Source organism: Taeniopygia guttata, chromosome 3, assembly GCF_048771995.1.
Source record: "Taeniopygia guttata chromosome 3, bTaeGut7.mat, whole genome shotgun sequence".
NCBI lineage: Eukaryota > Metazoa > Chordata > Aves > Passeriformes > Estrildidae > Taeniopygia > Taeniopygia guttata.
Genome location: NC_133027.1, coordinates 109,745,784 through 109,766,570, shown reverse-complemented (window position 1 = coordinate 109,766,570; position 20,787 = coordinate 109,745,784). Strand labels below are relative to the sequence as shown.

General features: G+C 39.7%; 1 protein-coding gene across 5 annotated transcripts in view; it reads left to right on the top strand.

The window, feature by feature from the left end:
* DAAM2 (dishevelled associated activator of morphogenesis 2) overlaps positions 1–20,787 on the top strand; it is a 201,415-nt gene that overhangs the window by 136,132 nt on the left and 44,496 nt on the right. For all 5 annotated transcript variants that reach the window (XM_030269211.4, XM_072927612.1, XM_030269212.4 and 2 more), the window contains 9 exons: positions 1,535–1,868; positions 9,199–9,309; positions 10,361–10,464; positions 11,707–11,773; positions 12,662–12,779; positions 14,241–14,379; positions 15,800–15,858; positions 16,237–16,421; positions 17,324–17,641. In XM_030269211.4, the coding sequence (XP_030125071.4) occupies positions 1,535–1,868; positions 9,199–9,309; positions 10,361–10,464; positions 11,707–11,773; positions 12,662–12,779; positions 14,241–14,379; positions 15,800–15,858; positions 16,237–16,421; positions 17,324–17,641 (1,435 nt within the window). The remainder of the gene's footprint in view (positions 1–1,534; positions 1,869–9,198; positions 9,310–10,360; positions 10,465–11,706; positions 11,774–12,661; positions 12,780–14,240; positions 14,380–15,799; positions 15,859–16,236; positions 16,422–17,323; positions 17,642–20,787) is intronic.

Here is a 20,787-nt window from a genome sequence, read left to right as displayed (position 1 = left end):
AACAATGTTTTCATTTTTGGTGTGCACATGTTCCTGTGTGTGCCCTTACTCTGGTAGTCACTTTGAAATTCCATTTTGAACAAAACCCAAACATCAGATTGAAACTTTGCTGAATGCACCAGGCTTTTCCATATTTTTGGTCAAATTTCTGGCTCACATAAGCTGAAAATTGGCAAATATATCAGCATAGTGAGTGTAGCTTTCAGGTAGACTCTGAAGATTCCTCTGTGGTGTGGAGTGTAACCATCAAAAGACCATATGTATGTCAAATCCATATAATCCAGAGAAATAAAAATATGGCTTGGGTTTCTCTTGCTGGTACAGGGACATGAACCAGTGAAATTTGGTCTTTCAGTATGGTGCTTCCATTATTACTGGTTATAAGTAGCAGCATCTCATGGACAGAAAAATACAGATGGTACATTAGGGAAGAAGAGGGGTTGGGTAAAAGCACAACAACACAGAATTTTGGTATTTTTAATTTGTTACACAGCTGGCAATTGTTTGCAACCTTTTAAATTGGTTGAAGTGTCTTTTTATCTTATGTTATTCAAAGCATAGCCATGGACAAATCATTGCTGGTGTACGTTTTTATAGACTGAAAATTCAAGTGTGATGCTCGTGGTTTTGCATTCAGACATTCCAAAAAGTTCCATTCCAGGAGCAGAGGCAGCAGGAGATAAACAATGTGATCTAGGGAAATTATTTGCAGCCCTTTCTATGTCTTTGAATCCCCATTTTTTTAATCCTGGGAATGTCAAGCAAAACATAGCTAGAATGATTGATTTGAACTGACTTATCTAATTCCATCCTTTTCTACTGATTTGTCTAGAGGGCTGTTTGCATGGTCTAAATTGACCCATCTGGATTTTTTAACCCTGGTTTTCAACAAAAGCCGAGGAGCGTTATCATTTACAGAAGAACATGCCCCTTTTAAATATAACATGTTCCTACACATATGTAATGAGATTGGGGTTTGAAGGCAGTGTAGCTGATGGACAGAGGGGGAATGAGTTTGCCTCTGTCAGCGTGCCCAGGTCCTGGAGGTGGAACTTATAAGCAGTATTGGCTGAAAGTTAGAGCTAAACCTAAAAATGATTTTCAAGGTAATCTGGACTGATAACTAAAATTGTGGTGACAAGTCTGTGTTGGGTGTATTAGCACATATGTAGGATGGAGCAATTCAAAATAATCCCTTCAGCCTTGAAAATACAGCAGCTGTTGAGGTGAACCGCAGCAGAGTTTGGTGGTAACTGCAAAAAAAGAACACAGAGACCAAACAGAAGTGTAAGATGATAGCATATAATTACCCTGAAACTATGTAACACACCATTATTAGCTGTAATGTTTTCTCTCTTGGCTTATTTGCTTTGTTTTTCTTAAATACCTGGGAATTGTTCTGTGAATTTTGGCTGAAAACCAGCCAGCTTTTAAAGATCTGGGGTTGAATAAATATGGTGTCTTTTAAATAAATATGGTGCCTTTGGTCTGCTTTCCTTGTTTTTCCTACTTGTTTTTTTAATTTTTTTTTCAGGTTTGTGACCAGGTTTATTGAGCTGGATGGCCTGAGCTGTTTGCTGAACTTCCTGAAGAGCATGGACTACGAGACCTCGGAGAGTCGCATCCACACATCCGTTATAGGGTGTATCAAGGCACTGATGAACAACTCCCAGGGACGGGCTCATGTCCTGGCCCATCCTGAAAGCATCAACATCATATCCCAGAGCTTACGGACTGAGAACATTAAGACCAAGATTGCTGTGCTGGAGATCCTAGGGGCTGTCTGCTTGGTACCTGATGGTCACAAAAAAGTCTTGCAAGCCATGCTTCATTACCAAGTCTATGCTGCAGAAAGGACAAGATTCCAGGTAAAGGGAGGATGCTTTGACAGAAATAACCAGAATGAGGAATCTCTGCTGGGAGTGATTTCTGAGTGCATATATTGCAAACTTGCTAAGTAGTAAAAAGACAATATTTATAATTTTGTTTTTGAGGAAGGGAAATTCCTCAAATAGGTTATTACTATATGTGCATACTTATATTTCAGGCATCTTACTGGTCATTATTGCTAACTTAAAATTCCATATATTTTGCCTGAAAATGGAATTTTGCTTTCCTAAATGAAGGCTGATTATCTGCTCATACTCTAGCTTGATGGCATTTCTGAGATGGTTATGATTTGTTCTATCCTAGAAGCTGAAGCCACAGAATTTCAGGAGCCTCTGTCCTGATTTTAAATCCCTAATTTAGTAATGAAAGAATTCTGGATTAAATAATGGAGATGAAGAATTAAATTATATATGGTGGAGGCACTTCTTTTGTCACTTAGCAATCAACTTGTGAATCATATCACTTAGCAATTGTTGGCTCAAATAACTCCCATTCAGACCATAGAAGAGAAATGCATTCTCAGAGACCTTCAAGTAGGTCAGTGACAGGCTTTTGTTGTGGAAACTACTGGCTGCTACTATAATGTTCCTCTTCCCAGTGATCTGAGCACCTTTACAAAAAGATAGTGGAGAATCTGTGTGTGAAGCTGTGGCTCCTTAACTTTGGGATAATCTAACCCATTTAGTGTTCTTCGTTAGATAAAATCATTAGAGTGGTTTGTTCTCTAGTAATTAGCTGAAATAAAGAAACCTTCCTGAATTAATATGACATTATTTTATACCTTGGAGACTGCTCTAGAAACAGCAGTAACTCATAAGCCTGACTACATTTGTGGTCCCATGTTAACTTGCCCTTACTGGACCAACTGACTCTGCTTAATAAGCCCATATGAGACAGATTCTGAGTTTACCCTATCTGGTATTCTCTCTGGGTTTCTGTGTTGATTTAAAAGTTACTGAATAGCTGAGGTAAGTCACTGCTGGGTAAAATGTGGTAGTGGTGGAATGATTTAAAGGTGCTTACCAGCCTCTTACACTCATGAAAAGTACTTTGCCTAAAATGCTGTGCTTGTCAAAATTCTTTTCCATTCAGGAAAAAATGACAGTCAAATGGATACTCTTTTATTTCTCAAGTAAAACAAAACAAAACAAAAACAAAAACAAAAAAAAAGAAGCCCCACCCAACTCCCAAAATTATTTAGCAGAAGGAATATGTTCTTGTTTGCAATTACTAATACTTGTGTTTATAGACTGAAATGGGATTTTCCACTATACTCAGCAATAGCTTAATTTTGAGGAGGTAAGTGTTCATCCAAAGACATTCCTCATCCATCTCCAGTTATTCTTCTAACAGAGAGGCTGGGGATTTTTTACATCCTGAAGAAACAAATGTGGTCATGGTCTGTCTTATGTTTTAGAGGAAGTTTCTCTGATAGTCAAGCACTTAAAGTTAAGAGTGTTCCATCTCTTTGCCTCTTGCCCTCCTGCACTTCTGTCTGAGAATAGTCTTGCAGCAGCTTATTGTCAGAAAAAGCATCCACTGTAACTTGAATATGGGAAGCCATTTAAAAGAAGGATGAGCTGAAAATGCTTGTTCTTTACCTTTCCTGTAAGCTTCAAAGATGTAGTGTACAATGAAAACCTTTTTCTACCCTCTTTTAATCCTAGTCCTGAATGTAATCTTTGTAACCCAGAGTTTGCAAGTATCTGAAGAGATCCTTTAGGTGTGAAACAGAACCCTTTGGGGGCTGTGTTCCCTGCATCTTGAGCATCTAGCAGCATCATTTGGTGCAGTGAAGTGTCCGAAAAGTGTGGAGCTTGCAGCAAACTTTATACTTTGCAGCTTGACTTTGACCAGCCACACCTAAACACTGTTATGTTGAAAACTATCCACCACAAGTGGGGAATCTGGCAGAGCCCACAAACAAGAATTCTTTCTGTGAAAGTAATAAAACTGAACTAAACTGTAGGAGCAGGAGAAACTATGCAGAGTAGGAATTTATTCCTTTGCCTCTGTGGTCCATCATTGCAAACTGATTCTAATTGGTGGGGGGAAGGAAAGCTGGGAACTCTAAAGGCTCAGTCTTTATATCCAACTCTGCATGACAATGGCCCAATTAGAGACACAATGTGTAAGAGGAAAGTAATTTCAAATTTTGGAAATCAACTCAGTTCATGTGAAGTAAAAGTGCAGGGTTTCTGGAAATTGTACTGAGCTCACTTTTATTGGAATGTCCAACAAATAACTTAGAGGTGATGCTGACTTCTGATAATATCAGTGCCAGTGTTGCTTTTTCTTAAGTTGCCATCCTGATACTAGTGGTTGAATATATTTGTTATTCCATTCAGCCATCTTGCTGTCAATTTATTCTTCCTCATCTGTGAAAGCTGGCAATTTGTATACTATCTACTTGGATTTATTTTTGATTCTTGCAGGTAGCAGTAAACCCAGGTGTCCCATTCTCCCTCATGTAATTTGTAGTGACCAGCACTATGTCTGTTGTGGAATCAGGAAGTTAATGTAATTAGCACTAATACAGATCGTTTTTTCTCCAAAACAATTTTTTTCCCTTTGAAGAGGAATATCATTGTGATGAGTAATAATTTGGGGTACCTGGTTCTGCTTCCACTCATTTTTGTAAGAAGAAGGAAGAGAGGTTCAGAATGATTTACTGACGACTATCTAAAACTTGAGCTCCTGAATAACTTGCTGCTGACAACTTTAGATTGAAACAGTGATTATCTCCAGTTTGCACAAGTGTAGTGGAGTGTAGAGATCATGTATTTAACGCAGCAACATTAAACATGGCACATTTTGTTGAATGTGAAAAGTTATTGCCAGTCAATGTTCTAAACATAACTCCTGCTACCTGGCGCAGCTGCCAAAAGTTGTCAGAAGACTCAGCAACTGGTGAATTAGTGGAGGAGGAAAGCTGTGACTTAAGATATGGTTCTTACTAAACTTACATTAGCTCTGTCCTGCAATAGCTCCCATTACTTGAATAGAAAACTTACAGTAGGGTATCTAAAGTCAAATTTCATATGACAGTGAAATTCCTGATCATTATAAATGCTTTTAGACCCATTTAACTACATTGCACCAAGTAATACCAGCTGAAGACTATGAATCAAACAGTGCTGAAGTTCTTCATAAAAGGTGTCTTTGCTTCTTGATGTGTTCTTTCTTTTTTAATTTTTTAAATGAAGTTAATGGAAAATATAAAATAGAATTTGTATGAATATGAAGGACCAGTTCCTTACCAAAACAATTCAGATTTTACTCTGAATTGAAACTGACATAAAATATTATTTCTTTCTCAACTGCCAATTGCCAGCATTTCATCTACTGACTACAGTTGTCAGTCCCTAACTTCAATCAGGATTCACGTTAAAGCCCTGGGGATATTCTCCAGAACTTACTCTTTTCTGTTGAGGCTCCAGTCTTCACTCATTTCTGTTTTCATACTGCAACTTCACCCTGTGTCTTTGATTTTAAATGTGTTAATAGGTGTATCAGGATCATCCTTGTCTTGCAACAAGATTCTATACTATGTTTGTGTCTCAATTTATATGGTCACTATTCCTATTTTCTCATATTTGCCATGTCTTCTTGCCTGAGCTCTTCCTTTTTGCTTGCTTTAATTATTGGCCCTTCTTTTATAATGCCTGTCTGCCTGGAATGATTCTCACTTTAATGTCCAACAGAAGAGTCTGTGGTTTATCTTAAGATATTCCTTGAAAATTGTCCTCTTCAGTGTAATAGTCATTCTATACTCAAATGCCACAGTAGTATTAGGGCATGCCTTCAATCTCCTCCTTGAGGCAATCTGGAAAACTCTGTCTTCATCCAATTGTTTGAAACATACTACTTTGCCTACGAATCCTACTCTGCCCATTAAAGAGCAGGGATGAAATAAAGCACTTGAAATCCAAACAGTAAATCCTCAGAGCAGAAATGTGGAATCAGGAAGATGAGCCCTTGTTGTCCTTGATGGGATTCTTTTCCATGTATTCAGTATAATTCTGTCACTGGCTCACTGTGAAGATGGAGTTTTATAAAATGCTATGAAAACTGAGAGAGAAGAGTCTCTGATTTTAAAGTCATTCATGTCTGAATTATCCTATTTATGCCTGGCTTCCCTTGTGCAAGGGGCACATTTTTCTCTTCCCTAAGCTGTTGCCTTTCCAATTGTCATGCTTTCTGCTTCCCTTCTTTTTCTCTGTGTCATGACATTGTATCACATTATACTTTTTAACATGCCATATTTTGAGACAAAACTAACATTGCAATTCATAATGCTCTATTGGCCCAAAAGGTTTGTCAGGATGTTCCAATGCTCTTCCAGCACAGCTTGCTATTTAAAACACTCGTCTAGCTGTGGATCCCTGTGGGGAGAAAGAATTTTCCTTTTAGTCTTGAGAGAATGTAGGTGTTAGATACTGTCTGAAAGAAGCTGGTTTTATTTCCCAGTGGAAATATTAACCGGGCTGCTTTGGGCAGAAAATACTTGTTTTCCTCCTTAATGCTGCTAGAAATTTTGAAGCTCAAGTGAATGAATAAAGAAAGTTTGATATTGTCAGTTGAAAAGATGGAGGCCAGGAGCATTCCTTCCAGAGCCCCCTTGCCTGGTTTATGTCAAACACCATCAGTACAGACCATAATTTGTAAGGAGAAAGCTGATCAATTTGGAATTGTAGTAGAGGGTCTAATAAGGAACAAATTAAAAGGATGTATTCACCCTTAATTTCCTTCTTCCCTTTAGGACTCAATCAAAGCCTTTTGAGGTTTGCTGCAGATTGAATGAAACCCTACTGGTTGTCAGTGATGAGGAATAATGGGATTAAGTGAGGAAAGTTTTGCTTAAATAGGAGGAAAAACCTTTATAAATGTAAGATCAATTGGGCCACAGAACTGGCTGCCAAGAGGTGTGGTGAAATCTTTTTCACAGGAAATGTTCAAGTGAAGATTTGAACCTCAGCCATTTGCAAAGAGTTGGAGATCTTGGAATTTGGCCACAGGATATGGGTGTAGACTCTGATTTTTAGGAATTGCAAGAACTTATAGTGTTTCCTTTCAAGCTGAACATGTAGATGTGCTGCTCTTCAATTGGATTAGTGCAACACAGTGTTTTGGGTTTTCTTGCCCTGAATTTGGTTTGTCTCCCATTGCATTCTGTTCCTAGTTCAGTGTTCTGAAATGGGGGAGAGAAAACTTTTGTTAGCATCCTTCAACCTGTCTGGATGCTGTACCTGATATGCTGTTTCATAGATTCTAGCATATTCCTACAAGTCTGTAAGACAGTATGATAGGAATGAAGCCCCTGAAGAAAACCAACAAAACTATTCTTGGTTTTGCTGGTTTTTTTCAGAGGCTTCTTTCCTGGTTTTGCTGCTTCTGTAGTGATGGCTAATTCAATTATTCCAAGAAGGCACATGTGTTTTGGATTTCAGTGTCAAATCTGGCAGTAATAGAATAAAATTTTCTAATGTATTTCACTAGTTCTTGTTTGTCAAGTTGAAGAGTTGGTTTTGTTGGTGAATTTAAAGACTTCTCAGTTTCTGATTGTTACTGTTGGAGCTAGGATGGTGGATTGAGCTGATCACCAATCTGGCTCAGCAGAGCATTTCACATACTCTTATGTAAGACTCGTTCCCATTTCCAGTAAAATATTATTTGGTTGTAACACAGTTAATGGGGTGGATAAGATTGAAGCTCAAATGCCTGGAGTAAGAAAATTTTAAAATTCCAGATGAGAAATTTAGAAGCAGCAAGAGAAAAGAGTTTATGCAATGGAGCTTGTTTGATAATGAGCATAGTATGCTCAGGTATGAAAACAGCTGTGAGTAGCAGTGTATGGTATGGTCAAAATATTTTTGCACAAAAATAAGCATGAAGCCAGGAGGTTATTCTTTCCCCTGAAGAATGCCCAGGAAGATGCTCCTCCTGTTTCTTGAGACATATCTCTGTGCCTTTCTACAGAAAACCAGACAGACATATGGCGACTAGCAGAGGAAAGATTTTGCTATGAATGAACACTTTCAGTAACGAGGGACAAAAGACTGACTAGAGGAAAATGAACTTCCTTATTCAGCATCATAGCTTCAAAATGTTATTTAGATGGTCTGCTGAGCCAAACATAAAAAAAAGTTATTTTTGTCTTCATTATCCCTTTATGGTCAAAACTTCTTAGGGAGACTAAAAGGAATTCTCTCTTTTCTAGTGTGATAGCAAAACAAATATATGAGTGTGAGGCATTTATTATTTATGCTGGACTCACAGATCTCATGTGGAATTTGTTACTCTTTCAGTAAGGAAAGTCATCTTTGGAATTATGAACTGATCAGAGAAGATCCTGGAGAAAATATTAACAGTGATCAGCACAGAGCTGAAAGTAGAGTTGCTTTCATGGCTACTCAGTTTCTGCATATAACCTCTTTGGTAAATATCAAGTGGAATTAATCCTAAATAAGGCAAAGGCCAGCAATGGTACTTGTCTAATCTTTTGTTCTTTTGTCTTCTGATGGGCACAAGATTATGGTAAAAAAATCAGTATGTATGCAGAAATTAGACCAAAAGCATTCCTGTGCTGGACACCCCCTGTGGGTTGGTCAGTGTTGGTGGGAAGGATGTGCAGCCTCCAGGGAGAACTTCCAGCAGCCTTTCAATAAACAGAGCTTATAAGAAAGATGGAGAAAGCATTTTACCAGGGCCTGTGGTGACAGGACAAGGGCTAAAGGGTTTAAACTATAAGAGGCTAGACGTTGAATGGGTAAAAGGAAGATTTTTTTTTTTTATTATGAAGGTGAAAAGGCACTGGAACAGGTTGGCCAGAGAAGTTGGGGATGACTTATCTCTGGAAGTGTTTGAGGCCAGGCTGGATAGGGCTTTGAGTAGCCTGGTGTGGCAGAAAGATGTTCCTGCACATGGCGGGGGGGTCAGGACTAGATGATCTTCAAAGGTCATTTTTAACCCAAACCATTCCATGAGTCTGTAACATGGCAACTGGAATTTAACTGCACTTCCAGTGGAGATGTGAATGCAACTTTGAGCTTTGGAGCTGTATGCACAGGGGATATTCCTGTTATTTGAAAATCTCTAAAAGGAGCTTACCAAGAGGCAATAATTGTCTGCTTCATGTTCAAGAGGTAAGTGAAGGAAGAAGAATAAATCTTTCAAGGTTTAGGCATAAGCTTTATTCCTCAAAAGACCGCTTCTCTTTGCAATTATCTCTCCCTGTATACAGAAGTGCAATCTATCCTGCAAGAAATGAGCTTATGTCCCCTAACCCAGCTTGCTGTTCTGTTTCAGTCATTGTTAAATGAGCTCGACCGAAGCATGGGGCGATACCGGGATGAAGTAAACCTCAAAACAGCCATCATGTCCTTTATCAACGCTGTTCTGAATGCAGGTGCTGGTGAGGTGAGTCACTGCCCTGGAAATTCCTTCTCAAATGTTATGTTTAAATTAGTTTACCTTGGAAATAGTTAGTAGATTAAGTCACAAATCTTGTGCTAGCGAGTGGATCTCTTTTGTGGAAAATAATGCTTTATTGTTAAGAACAGTCTTATAATGTCTTCCATATAATTTCATTTCGACCTTCTTCAATATAACATAGACTACTTAAACTGAAGTGATTACTTTGCATTGTTGTTTGTTGGTTTTTTGCTGTTTTGGTTTGGGGGGGTTGTTTGTTTTAAGAACTGCAAAGCATTTACCTTTTTATTCCAGCCTTTTAAGAAAATATTTTGCTTTACCTTCAGAAATGTTTTGAAATGTTAAGTTATTTTGACTCAAAGCCAAAGTCAAAGCATTTTAATTTTAAAATATCAAAGGGAAACATTTCAGAGAAAAGCCCAGTTGTCTTACTTTTATTAACAAGGCTTCCTTTTGAATCTGAAGGATAGTTTAAACTAATTTATTTCATTAAAAGTGTTACTTTTGTGACATTGGATTTTTTCTTTTTTTTTTTTTGTTAAACCACAAAAGACAACAAGCTCATGAGAGCTATCTGACAGTGTATTTTCTGTCTCTGGGAATCCTGTAACATCCCACTGAATAGATGTAAGCAGGTTTGTCCGAGTACATGATTTCATGTATATGGTTTTATGACAAATAAACAGAAAAAAATTAGGAGGAAGACTGCAATGCTGTTCATCTGTAACCTGGGGGGGAACCTCTAATGGACTAGCAGGGTAAATTCCAGTAGCTTCTGGTCCTTATGGAACAACATGGAGTGTGCTGCCCTTATAACTGCATATGCAAAATTCATAGTACATAAATGTACTTTTAAGTGAAATGGAAGCAAAGGCATTAATTCTTTTTTTTCTTTACTGAAATTATTCATACTGTGAATTTGGTGTCAGTGTAGAGAATATTAAAAAGAGAAGAACTGAAGTTTTAAGTAAATTATTTTAAAATGTAATTGACAGCTCTTGAAAACAAATAACTTTGTTTTCCCTCATTTTTTAAGGACAATTTGGAGTTCCGGTTGCATCTCCGATATGAGTTTCTAATGCTGGGAATTCAACCTGTCATTGACAAGCTCAGAGGACATGAGAATGCCACACTGGACAGGTAGGACTTATTTTCTGAGAAAGCTACTGATGAACAGAAAGACTTCTTTAAAACTCTTCTCTATTTGAGACAGCTGATTCTGTCTCTTCTTGAAACTGACTCCATAAAAAAAAAGCAAAAGGAAAATTAAAAAAAAATATATTTATCTTAAAATTAGCATCAGAAGACGAAGTAGGAAACATACATACTAAGTTGGAAGAGGCTGTGGCAAAAGACTTCCTCAATTGCTTTTCCTCTCAGCTGGGGCTGGCAGTCAGAATGAAAAATACAAAAAATATTCTAATTGTTTTCTCTTGAAGCAAAACTGAAACAAAAGCCTGTCCTGGGAAGAGGAAAGAAAGCCAGTTGTTCACTGACCTCATTGTGACTGATAATGTGTGGTCTGAGTGCAGGTTCTGAGTTTCCAAGTTGTATGACTGCAGTTTTCTGCAGAGCTGGAACTAGGAATGATGCTTTTGATCTGCAACATTATAAACAAGAATAAGAGAATCTGTCCTATAGGTAATCTGTACTCCTTTGGATAGCAACCAAGAGTGTTTAGGAGGGACTTAGGCTACTTTTGGATTTTACAAGTTAGGAGAATAATAAAGGTTTGAGAGGATCTCAGATGCCTGGATTACAAAAACTCTTGTACCAGATCTGCACATGTGCCACAGCCTTTCCCCACATCATCTGCTGTGCTCCAATCTCCGTGTAAGAAAATTCCAGATGGTCAAATGTGTCACTCACCAGGTCACCCAGATCCAAACATAGTCATGCTGCTGTGCTTATCAATAGCCATATCTAGAGACTGTTGTGAGCTGATCCACAGAATGCATTTCTGCTTCAATGTTCAAAAGAAATAACTTGTTAAAGATCTAATACCTGGGTAGCAAGTATGGTGTGGACTTTTAAGAAATTTATTTAGAACTGCAGGCATTGCATTCATCAAAAACAGAATATCCCTTTCCTATTTTATGTTTAATTTTTTTTTATATTTATGTTTATTATTTGCACCTTTCCTCAACACAACGACTTAGCACAGGAGTTACAGAGTGTGTACACCTCTGCCAGCCTTTTCTTTTGGCCTGTCACCGAGTCCCTTGCCTTGCATACCTGTGGCAGCACCTGATGTAAGAAAGGCTTGCCAGCTTCCACATGTTCTAGCTGAACTGAGATACTGCTGCTTCTCTAGTGACACAGTTTAAGTCTGAATCATGCCATGCACATTGGCAGATGTTTTGTTATTCTGTTTCCTCTTAGACATTTAGATTTCTTCGAGATGGTCAGAAATGAAGATGACTTGGAGCTTGCCAAGCGCTTTGACCTGGTAAGTTTTTCTTTGTAGTACCTGAACTTGCCAAAGCTGAACGTGAATCCGCTTGGGATGCTTGGTGCACTTTTCCTTTGTGCTCCCTAAAATTAATGTTTGACTTTGATGCTGAGAGAGGCTGATGCTCTTGTTTTCACTGTTTCTCATTTAGCCAGCAGGAGGTTTGTACTGTGTGAACAAACACCGGTCACACAAAGGGCTTCTGATGAGTATCTTTGATAAAAACTTTCTTTTGTTTGCCTGAATGTTCAGGAGTGAAGGAGGTTCTCAACCTTGCTCTCAGGTTCTCAGTCCTGGATGCCTTCTAGTTTCAGACATCCCCTTTGCAGGACTATGGGTGATGTCTGGGCTATTTCCTGATATTCTTCTCGAGATTACATGTAACTCTGCTGACAACTGTTGCCTTAGATCCGGTGGAGAGGATCAGTATTTTAGAATATGTGGATTTTAATGTCTAACATAAAACAAAGACAACCTCTAGCAATAATAAAAAGCTGTAGAGTCCTGAATGGTTTAATCTCCTCTTTCTTTGTGAACAGCTCTTGCTGCACACACAGATACAGAACAACTGACCCATTCTTGCTTAGCTTCTACTATTTGTGCCACCAGTTTCTAGGACCCAAATGTTTTGCTTGTTCCAGAACAGTTCTTGGTGGCTTTGTATGCCTCCCACCTTTCTAGCCCTTTACTTGGGGATCTTTTCTGTACTAGATAGGGATGATGATGGTGGTGCCAAAGACCCTTGTGCCTTCCTGGAACCTGCAGCTGGACATGGCAGGAGATTAAGCAGAGGTCCAGTTTCTGTAAATTTGCTTGTCTCTGTATTGCTCTTTCACAGTTAATCAGGTTTTTGCTGTGGATGGTTTTTCTCTTCTCTTGCTTCAGATCCACATTGATACAAAAAGTGCCTCTCAGATGTTTGAGTTGATCAAGAAGAGATTGAAGCATACAGATGCCTATCCCTATTTGTTATCCATCCTCCAGCACTGCTTGCAGATGCCATGTGAGTACATTTACAGATTTGCAGATGCCATGTGAGTACATTTACAGATTTTCAGAGCAAGGGCTATTGGAGAACTGGGTGAAACTCTGGTGTAGGTAAAGTTCCCATTCAGAACTTGGCTGTGGCTAATGAACTTGGTATCTTACACTGCAAAATTTTTGTCACAATACGTAGAGCAGCAGTTTGAACTCTCTGCACTTGCCAGTAAAATTGAATAGCTGGGGCATTCCAGTTAGTCACTGATAGAGCTTTTAATGATTTTAAATCAGAAGTTTTAAAAAAGAGTCCTTGTGCTATAGATCAGGGAATTCCCAGAAATAGATTGAATTTAGAATACTAAAAAAAGACACTTAGTATTTTTTTCTGGTGAAACAGTACAGTACTGAAAGCTGTTCTACCACTGGGAAATTCCACAGTAAGTCTTGAGGCTGTTATCTCATGGCAATGCATCAATGGAGAGCTTCCAAACTCAAAGTGAAAAATAATACTGGATTTTTTTTCCAAAGGAAGTGATAAGAATCTTCTTGTTAACTGCAGTAAAATAATTCAGTTATGCATCCAGAGTACCAGCAAGATCACTAAAGAACTGCCTGCCTTGATCCTGTTAGGAGTGAGGTGCTGGTCTTCCATTACTTTCATGCATATTTGAGCAGTCAAACTGAGAAGGGAGCATGAGGGAGATGTACTGGGGTGTGCTTTTCAGCAAATCATGTGATATGTGGTATATTCCCAGGCTCTCATTCAATTCAAGTCCAGCGATGCACAAATTTGAGCAATACTTTGTCTCAGTGGCCTCTTTGATATTTCTCTTTAGAGCAGCGCTTGAGCTTTATGTATTGACTGGGATTTTTGGTGGCAGAAGGACTAAATCCTGTTAGGCCAGAGCAGGATTGTACTGGAGCAGTTCTAGGGAATCTAAAGATCTAGGTTATGTAACTCAGAGAGTTGAGGTGGACTTAATGTTGCCATGGCTCTTCTGTTTGGATATCCATGGGATCAGTCCCTTTGGTTCAAGTTCTGTTCTTTATCTCTGCACTTTCCAGTCATGTTTGTACAAATTTTTCATGCCAGTTGAGTTTCACTGACCTGCAGATAGCCAAGTGTGCAGATAGAACATCTCATTGTTTCTACAGTGACCTCAACATCGAGCCCCAGAAAACACTGAGTGTTATCACAAAGGAATCCTTTTTATAGACATTTAAAGTGCATCTTATAGCTAACCTGTCAAAAGGGTTGCATAGCCTGAATGTGCACATCAGGCACAAAGTTGCTGTCCCAGTTCACCAGGTGCTTGTAAATAATCTGGTAGCAGCTGTTCAGAGTTAGTCTTTGTGTTCTGTAATTCATCACACACAAGACTGAGGTGAAGGGTGGGGAGGAAAGAATGCCAGCTTGTTGGCAGGTCTGTGCACTTTGGTATGGAATTAGAAGATCTCATGGGTTGGTCTCTTTTTAATACAGATAAGAGGAATGGAGGCAACTTCCAGCAGTGGCAGCTGTTGGACAGAATACTCCAACAAATTGTTCTTCAGGATGAACGAGGAGATGATCCAGATATAGCTCCATTGGAAAACTTCAATGTCAAAAATATCATTAAAATGTAAGATGCTTCATTACTGTTGATTTCTGTAATGCAGGTATAAGGATATTATCAGTATGCAGGTGCTTAAGAAATAAAATATCATAGTGAGGACTTTCTTATTTCAACTTACAGCTTCTCATTGTCTTGTTAAGTAGTTAAGTCTTCTAAGTAGTTTCCTTCTAATGACATCTTAGCTTGGCAGTATTTCCTAGCAAAGTCCTTGTATTTGACTTCTGGAAACTTTTATTCTGGTTAGCAGAGCAGAAAAAATGCTCATGGTTTTATAACAAGGCTTCCTCGTGGACCTTTTTTAATTCAGGATACTCATGAAAGTTTTCCTTGATATTAAAAAGTAAAAATAATAATATATTCTCTATATAGGTCCCATTCCTACTAATGAGCACATGGTTTAGAAAGATTGCAAATAGGGGAAAGCAATCCCCACTGGGCACATAAAACCTCTTACCTCTTGATAAAATGTCTGTTTGATCTCACCCACAGACTTGGTCGAGGGCATTACCATTATTTTTTCCCATAGGATGCATCATTTGAGAAGTCTAGCTACATGAGCTGGCTCGCTTCTCAACTTCCCTGTTCTCAGTCCTTTTTTAGCCAAACTTTTGGATTCTTCATTTCATCCAACTGCCTCTGCAGGTAATTCATGGCCCATTACCCTTCCGAATTATCCACTGAAAAGAATATTTACAGAACATATGTCCTATAAGAAACCAAATTCTCCTGTACTAAAAATTTTACAGTTCTTTTTGTTATAGGTGTGAGCCAGAATGAAGCTGATTTCTTGTCATGGAAAAATACAGTGGTGTTGGATATCAGACTTCATTGTAGATTTCATGCCTGATTTTCCCTTTCTGCTTTCATAGCCACTTCTCGTTCTGCATATCTAATCAATCCCCAACATACCCTGCATATTTTTGCTTAGTTATAGGAAATAGCTGTGCCAGTACGAGATATGAGAATTGCCTTGTTACTGATGTATTACCTATAAGAAAAGTGTTCTTCCTCCTTGTCAGAAAGAAAAAATAGAACCACAGGAAGTAGAAAAAATCAGTGGCAATCTGGTCTTATATTAAGGATGGGGTAATTTGTAAATCAAAGCAGCTGTGATTATTTTAGTGATGACTTCTCTCTTTCAAAATAAGTAGACTTGAGGGCATTACCTGAAGAAAGGAATGTAACAGGACTTTTTTCCACAGCCATTCCTTTATCCCTTTTTATGACACTGAGTAAAAATGCATCCTTTTTCTATTAGCTGTAGGCTAGGGAGCAGAATCGGGATCCAGAAGGACCACTGGCGTGATCCTGTGTAAACTTGTACACTTACCAGGTTGCCTTTTGCTGATCACTACAACTAATGGCCACTTGCCTTTCAACCTGGGTAGCTCAGGAAAAGTTTAAATGATCTCATTTCATCTTTCAGGCTGGTGAATGAAAATGAGGTCAAGCAGTGGAGGGATCAGGCAGAGAAGTTCCGGAAAGGTGAGTTCATCCTCTGCGCTTGCGTAGGCAGAAACTGATCCTAATTCATTCACAGAGCAGCAAGCAGCAGAGCTGGGTACAACTTTTCCTTCTGCAGACATTTTGTGTCCTGGTGAACAGTTTGTGTTTCACAGGATGGGGGTTCCTTCAGTCCTCACATGATGTGATTTTACAGTCTAACTGAAACTTAGGCATTGTCGTCTTCATCACTGAAGGTCATTGTCAAGACAGTCAGACTCTATTTTCTTTTTCTTGCTCTCATTATACATCCCTGATTGAGCTGACAGAAGTGTCAGCTTTATTTCAGCATAACCTACATCTCCTCAGGGACTGTTCATGAGCTTTGTTTCATCAGCCCCACTTGCGTGTTCCCCCTAGACCATGCAGAGCTGATGAGCAGGCTAGAGAAGAAAGAGCGGGAATGTGAAACAAAGACCCAGGAGAAGGACGAAATGATGAAGACACTGAACAAAATGAAGGACAAGCTGCAGAAGGAATCCTTGGAGCTGCGCCAGACCCGAGACCAGATGAATGATCTGGTGGCTCAACTTAATGAGTTCTCGGTATGAGACTGGGAGTCTTCCCCATCCTTGTTTAAAGGCTGCTAACTAGTGAATGATGAGCAGAAGCATGTTATGCATGAAGCACATCTGTGATCATAACAGGGAATACTTAGAAGCTGCTCAGCTTTTAGCTGAGACCAAAATCCCTGAGCTGGTGGTATAAAATGGTTAATGCATGGGCTGCTCCATTCCTTCTCCTCAGTCACCTTTCTTGCATGTGTGTCCTCCTCCAGCCGTAATTTTCACTGCTGAGTGGGGTGACCCTGGTTGTTATTTCAGTGGAATAGAGAGAAACCTCTCTGATACAAAAGTATATAAGAAACAGGATTCCTATCATGCTGCAAGAGCATCTGAACTGTCTCAGAGCTCTGCAAAAGTGACATATGCAGATGCTCCCTCCTGTTTGATGCTCCTTCTATCCCAGCAGTGTGTCTGAGCCACCAGAATACAGCCCTGAGAAGTCAGACACTGCAGGAAGCAGATTGATTCCCTCCTCCCCTCTCAGATCACTGCCTTAGTGAGGCCTAAGGACAGGTATTCAGTGTTTCAAACCCTTAGCTTTTAAACCCAGGAGTTCAAAAGTTCATAGGATTGAACTTTTCACTTTTTTCATACAAAAAGAGAAAAGAATACATTTTGGCTTCTTTTACTAGCTTTCTGTTTTTCTGAGCCATTTATGGTTCCTTTTTGAGGCTCTTCTCCACAACTCCATGGGCTTGAAACTTTCTCTTAAATGAAAGCTGAGATTCCTTCCTTTATTGCATGGCTTTGAGTGCAGGAGGCTTTAAAGAAAACATCAAATATTTTGAGAGTCGTAATAAAATCACATCAGCTGGCAACATGAAGTTATTGTGCCTTTTAAACTGTTTGCTTTCTTTTTCTCTGTGCTTTTTATTTTCCAGCAAGGGGGCAGCATTTCCTTCCCACCCCCACCACCCCCTCCTCCAGGTGGCCCATTAGCTTTGTCCTCTTCTCATATGTCTGAGAATTTGCCACCACTGCCACCTCCTCTGCCTTTCTCCAGCTGTCCCCCACCTCCTGCTCCACCACCTCCACCAGGAGGACCTCCTCCTCCACCAGGAGCACCACCTTTCTTCAGCATGGGGGTGCCACCCCCTTCAACAACCACCTTCAGCACCAGTGGCCCCAGTCTGAAGAAGAAATCCATCCCACAGCCTTCACATCCACTGAAATCCTTCAACTGGGCTAAGCTGAGTGAGGTAAGAAACTGTATTACTCAATTGATTTACTTTCTGAGTATACCCCAGTGTTGGTTAATGCCGTGAAATGCAAAGTGGCGTAAAAGCAAGTGGCTTTCTGTGGGCTGTGGTCAGTAGGAGTCATTAATTGTATTTAGGGATTCTCCCCAGTTCTCCAGCACATCCCCTGTGTTGAGCAAGGTGCTGGATAGATTGAGCTGCATAGGTGGTGTGGGCGTGCAAATGGTCTGGTCAAGCAAAGCTGCCGTGGGGCTGAATACGTGAGTGAGAGCTGGACATCTCCAGGACTGGTGTGCTGGAGCTGCCCTCACTTGTACACCAGGGAAAAGGGTGACAAAAGGGTGACCAGAGCCAATGTGGGCAAGACATGGTGAGAACCATCTGGAAAACCAGCCAGCTCTACTCTGGCAGGAGCTATCAGCAAGGAGAGAAAGGTGTCCTGATTCTCCTCACTGTTTGTTCATGGCCATGAGGAAAGCTGCCTTTCTCCTTCAGTCATTAGAACTGTCTATAGGTTGGCAAAAAAAAAAACCAAAACAAAAACCTCAGAGGACTCGTATTCTTCCTGTTGCACTCATTTTCTCCAACTTTGGTTGCATCTCCTTCCCCTTCACTTCTCTCTCTTCCTTTTCTCTCTTTTTGCCTTCTTATTTTCCCTCCCTTTCTCTTTAGGTCTTAATTTTTTTAACTGATTTAGAAAGAAAAAAAGTGTCTGTGTTGAGTTTGGATTTCTGCCTAGAAACCCAGGTTCTCTTTTAGACTGAAATTCACCCAGGGCCCAACTCCGGCATTTGGAATGAGTGTCCAGGGACCTCTGGAATGCCACAAGAATTCTCTCTCCCCCTCTCCCCTTTTCTTTAAAATAAAGTGAAGTGAAATATTTGCTGGACCGTCTGTGCTTGTCTGTCAAGGCCACGTGGGGGGTGTGGGAGAGAATGTAAGGACGAGGATTTATTTTCCTTTGCAGAACATGGAACTTAGTGCTCTGAAGAAAAGAAATAATAGCTAATATATGTATATATATGAATTTATATGAAAAAGAGAGAGTCACAGGTGTTTCTGTTTAGTGTACAGTAACTGTAGGCTTATCTTGCCCTCTGGATAAGAGTGAAGGCAGCTGTGCTAATAAAATTGGAGACCTGGGTGGTGAGATGGCTAAAAGACACTATTTTGAGAAAGGCAAAATAATTGGGAAAGGGGGCATAAGAGGGTAGGGCCTTCATTTTGGAGTGTCTGCCAGTGTTAGTGTTTTTAACCTGGTATGGTTTCTGCAAAATGGCAGAGGCTGTGGTGTCAGTACAGGTGGCTCATGTTGTTACTTGGGTTGCACTTTGTTATGGAGTTATTTAATTTCACTGACTGCTGGAGAAGCTGATGTGTTTTGGTCATCTTCCTCAGTTATCCTAGATTTCCTGCTCTGGTGTCTTTCTATTTCCATGGATATGAATCCTCTGAGCACAAAGTTATGAGTAGGTTGGATGGACCTTGTCATGCCTTTCGTTACCTTTGCTGCACTTCTGTGGTGTTCTCTTGAACTGAGCTGTCAGAGTAGCCACACTGGAACGAGTGAGGACTCAAAACTAGCAAGTGTCTGGGAGCATCACATCTCAAGTTTTTGAGCCTGGGAAACTGAGGCTTGGAAGTGTGCACATACAAAAATACAAAAGTATTTTTGTGGTTTGTGGTAGGGTTTAACTTCCAGTTCACAAGAATACAGCTTTTCCCCACAAAAACATTTTGAGGAACAATACATGAAACACAGCAAGGTGAGGGAACACAGCATTGGAAACAGCTGTACATAAAGTTGGGGCTGCAAGTAGGTAAAATATTCAGCTCTTAGTTATCTCTGCATACTGTTTAGACCACCTTTCTCTAAGCAATTAGTACAGAATCTCTCTCAGGAGATTTTCAGGTAAGTGTGAAGATGACTGAGGCAGCCCACATGAGAGCAAACTCCTCTCTGTCCATGCAGCCTTGAGGGATGAGGGAAAGCCAAGAGAGGCCAACAGGAGTGTGGACAAGGCTGGCTGAGAAGAATTTGTCTGCAATATACTTTCTCAGTAGTGGAATCAAGGCTGTTCTCCAGGGCAAATTCATATGACACCTTTTTTTTCCAATGCTGATTTTGTCTTGGAAGAAAAGAGCTGAGCTGTTGGGTGTTAGGAGAAATATCAAATATAATCAGGCTCTTAGCAGTTGACAATGACAGATTGTCAGCCCACTAATTTCCATTGAGAATTGAGGACTTTGTGCTGGTTTTGATGTAAGCTAATGACCAGTGGCAAAGACATTTAGATGCCTGGATGGGCTGAGTTCTGATGAAGCCCTTCCACACCACAGCTCCATTCATACAACACTGTAGCATTGTTTGTGAATTCCATTCATGCAGCACTACACTAGTGCTTGGTGCCAAGGATCTCTGTTTTTTAAGAAAAAGATATTGCAATATAACCACTGTAAAATCCTGGAAGGATTCCTTTCTTTGTTTCTGGGCAGCAATGCTCTCTCACTCTGAGTTTTACACAACACCAAAGGTCAATCAGGGACCAAACATTTATGGTAAACCCAAGCAATGGACTAGTTTCAAGAAAATTGGAACTATGGATTAATAGTTACCTATTTGTTAAATATAAACATACTGATTTGAAGTTCTCAGAATAAATTAAGTCAGCTTTCAACTGCTCTGCTTCTTATCTCATGGCTGGAGAAGCAGCTTCCCATAAAGTGTCCTGGTACTGACTCTCATCACTGATGTCAGAGAGAGGCTTTCTTTAGCCAGCCCTAAATAGACCTGACTGGAATAGTTTCATAAGAAAGGTATTTGTTCTACATTCCACATAGGAGTTTTTGAAAAAGCTCAAAACACACACACAGAAAAACAAATCAAAACCACCAAACCCAATCTCCCAAATCAGTCAGATAAACACAAAATGTTCATTTTGACACTCATTTTTAAAAAAAATGTTTCTATAATGTTACCAATGATTCTGATTTCTGGAACTTTTTCCTAAAATCAGACTGAGGTTTATGGCATAAAATGATGGACTGCTGCTAGAGAGTCAAAGTTAATGGAAAGAGTTCTCCAAAATTTCATTGTAAAGCTACTCATAATAGCTGTGGTGGTGCCTAGGCCTACAATGAAATAA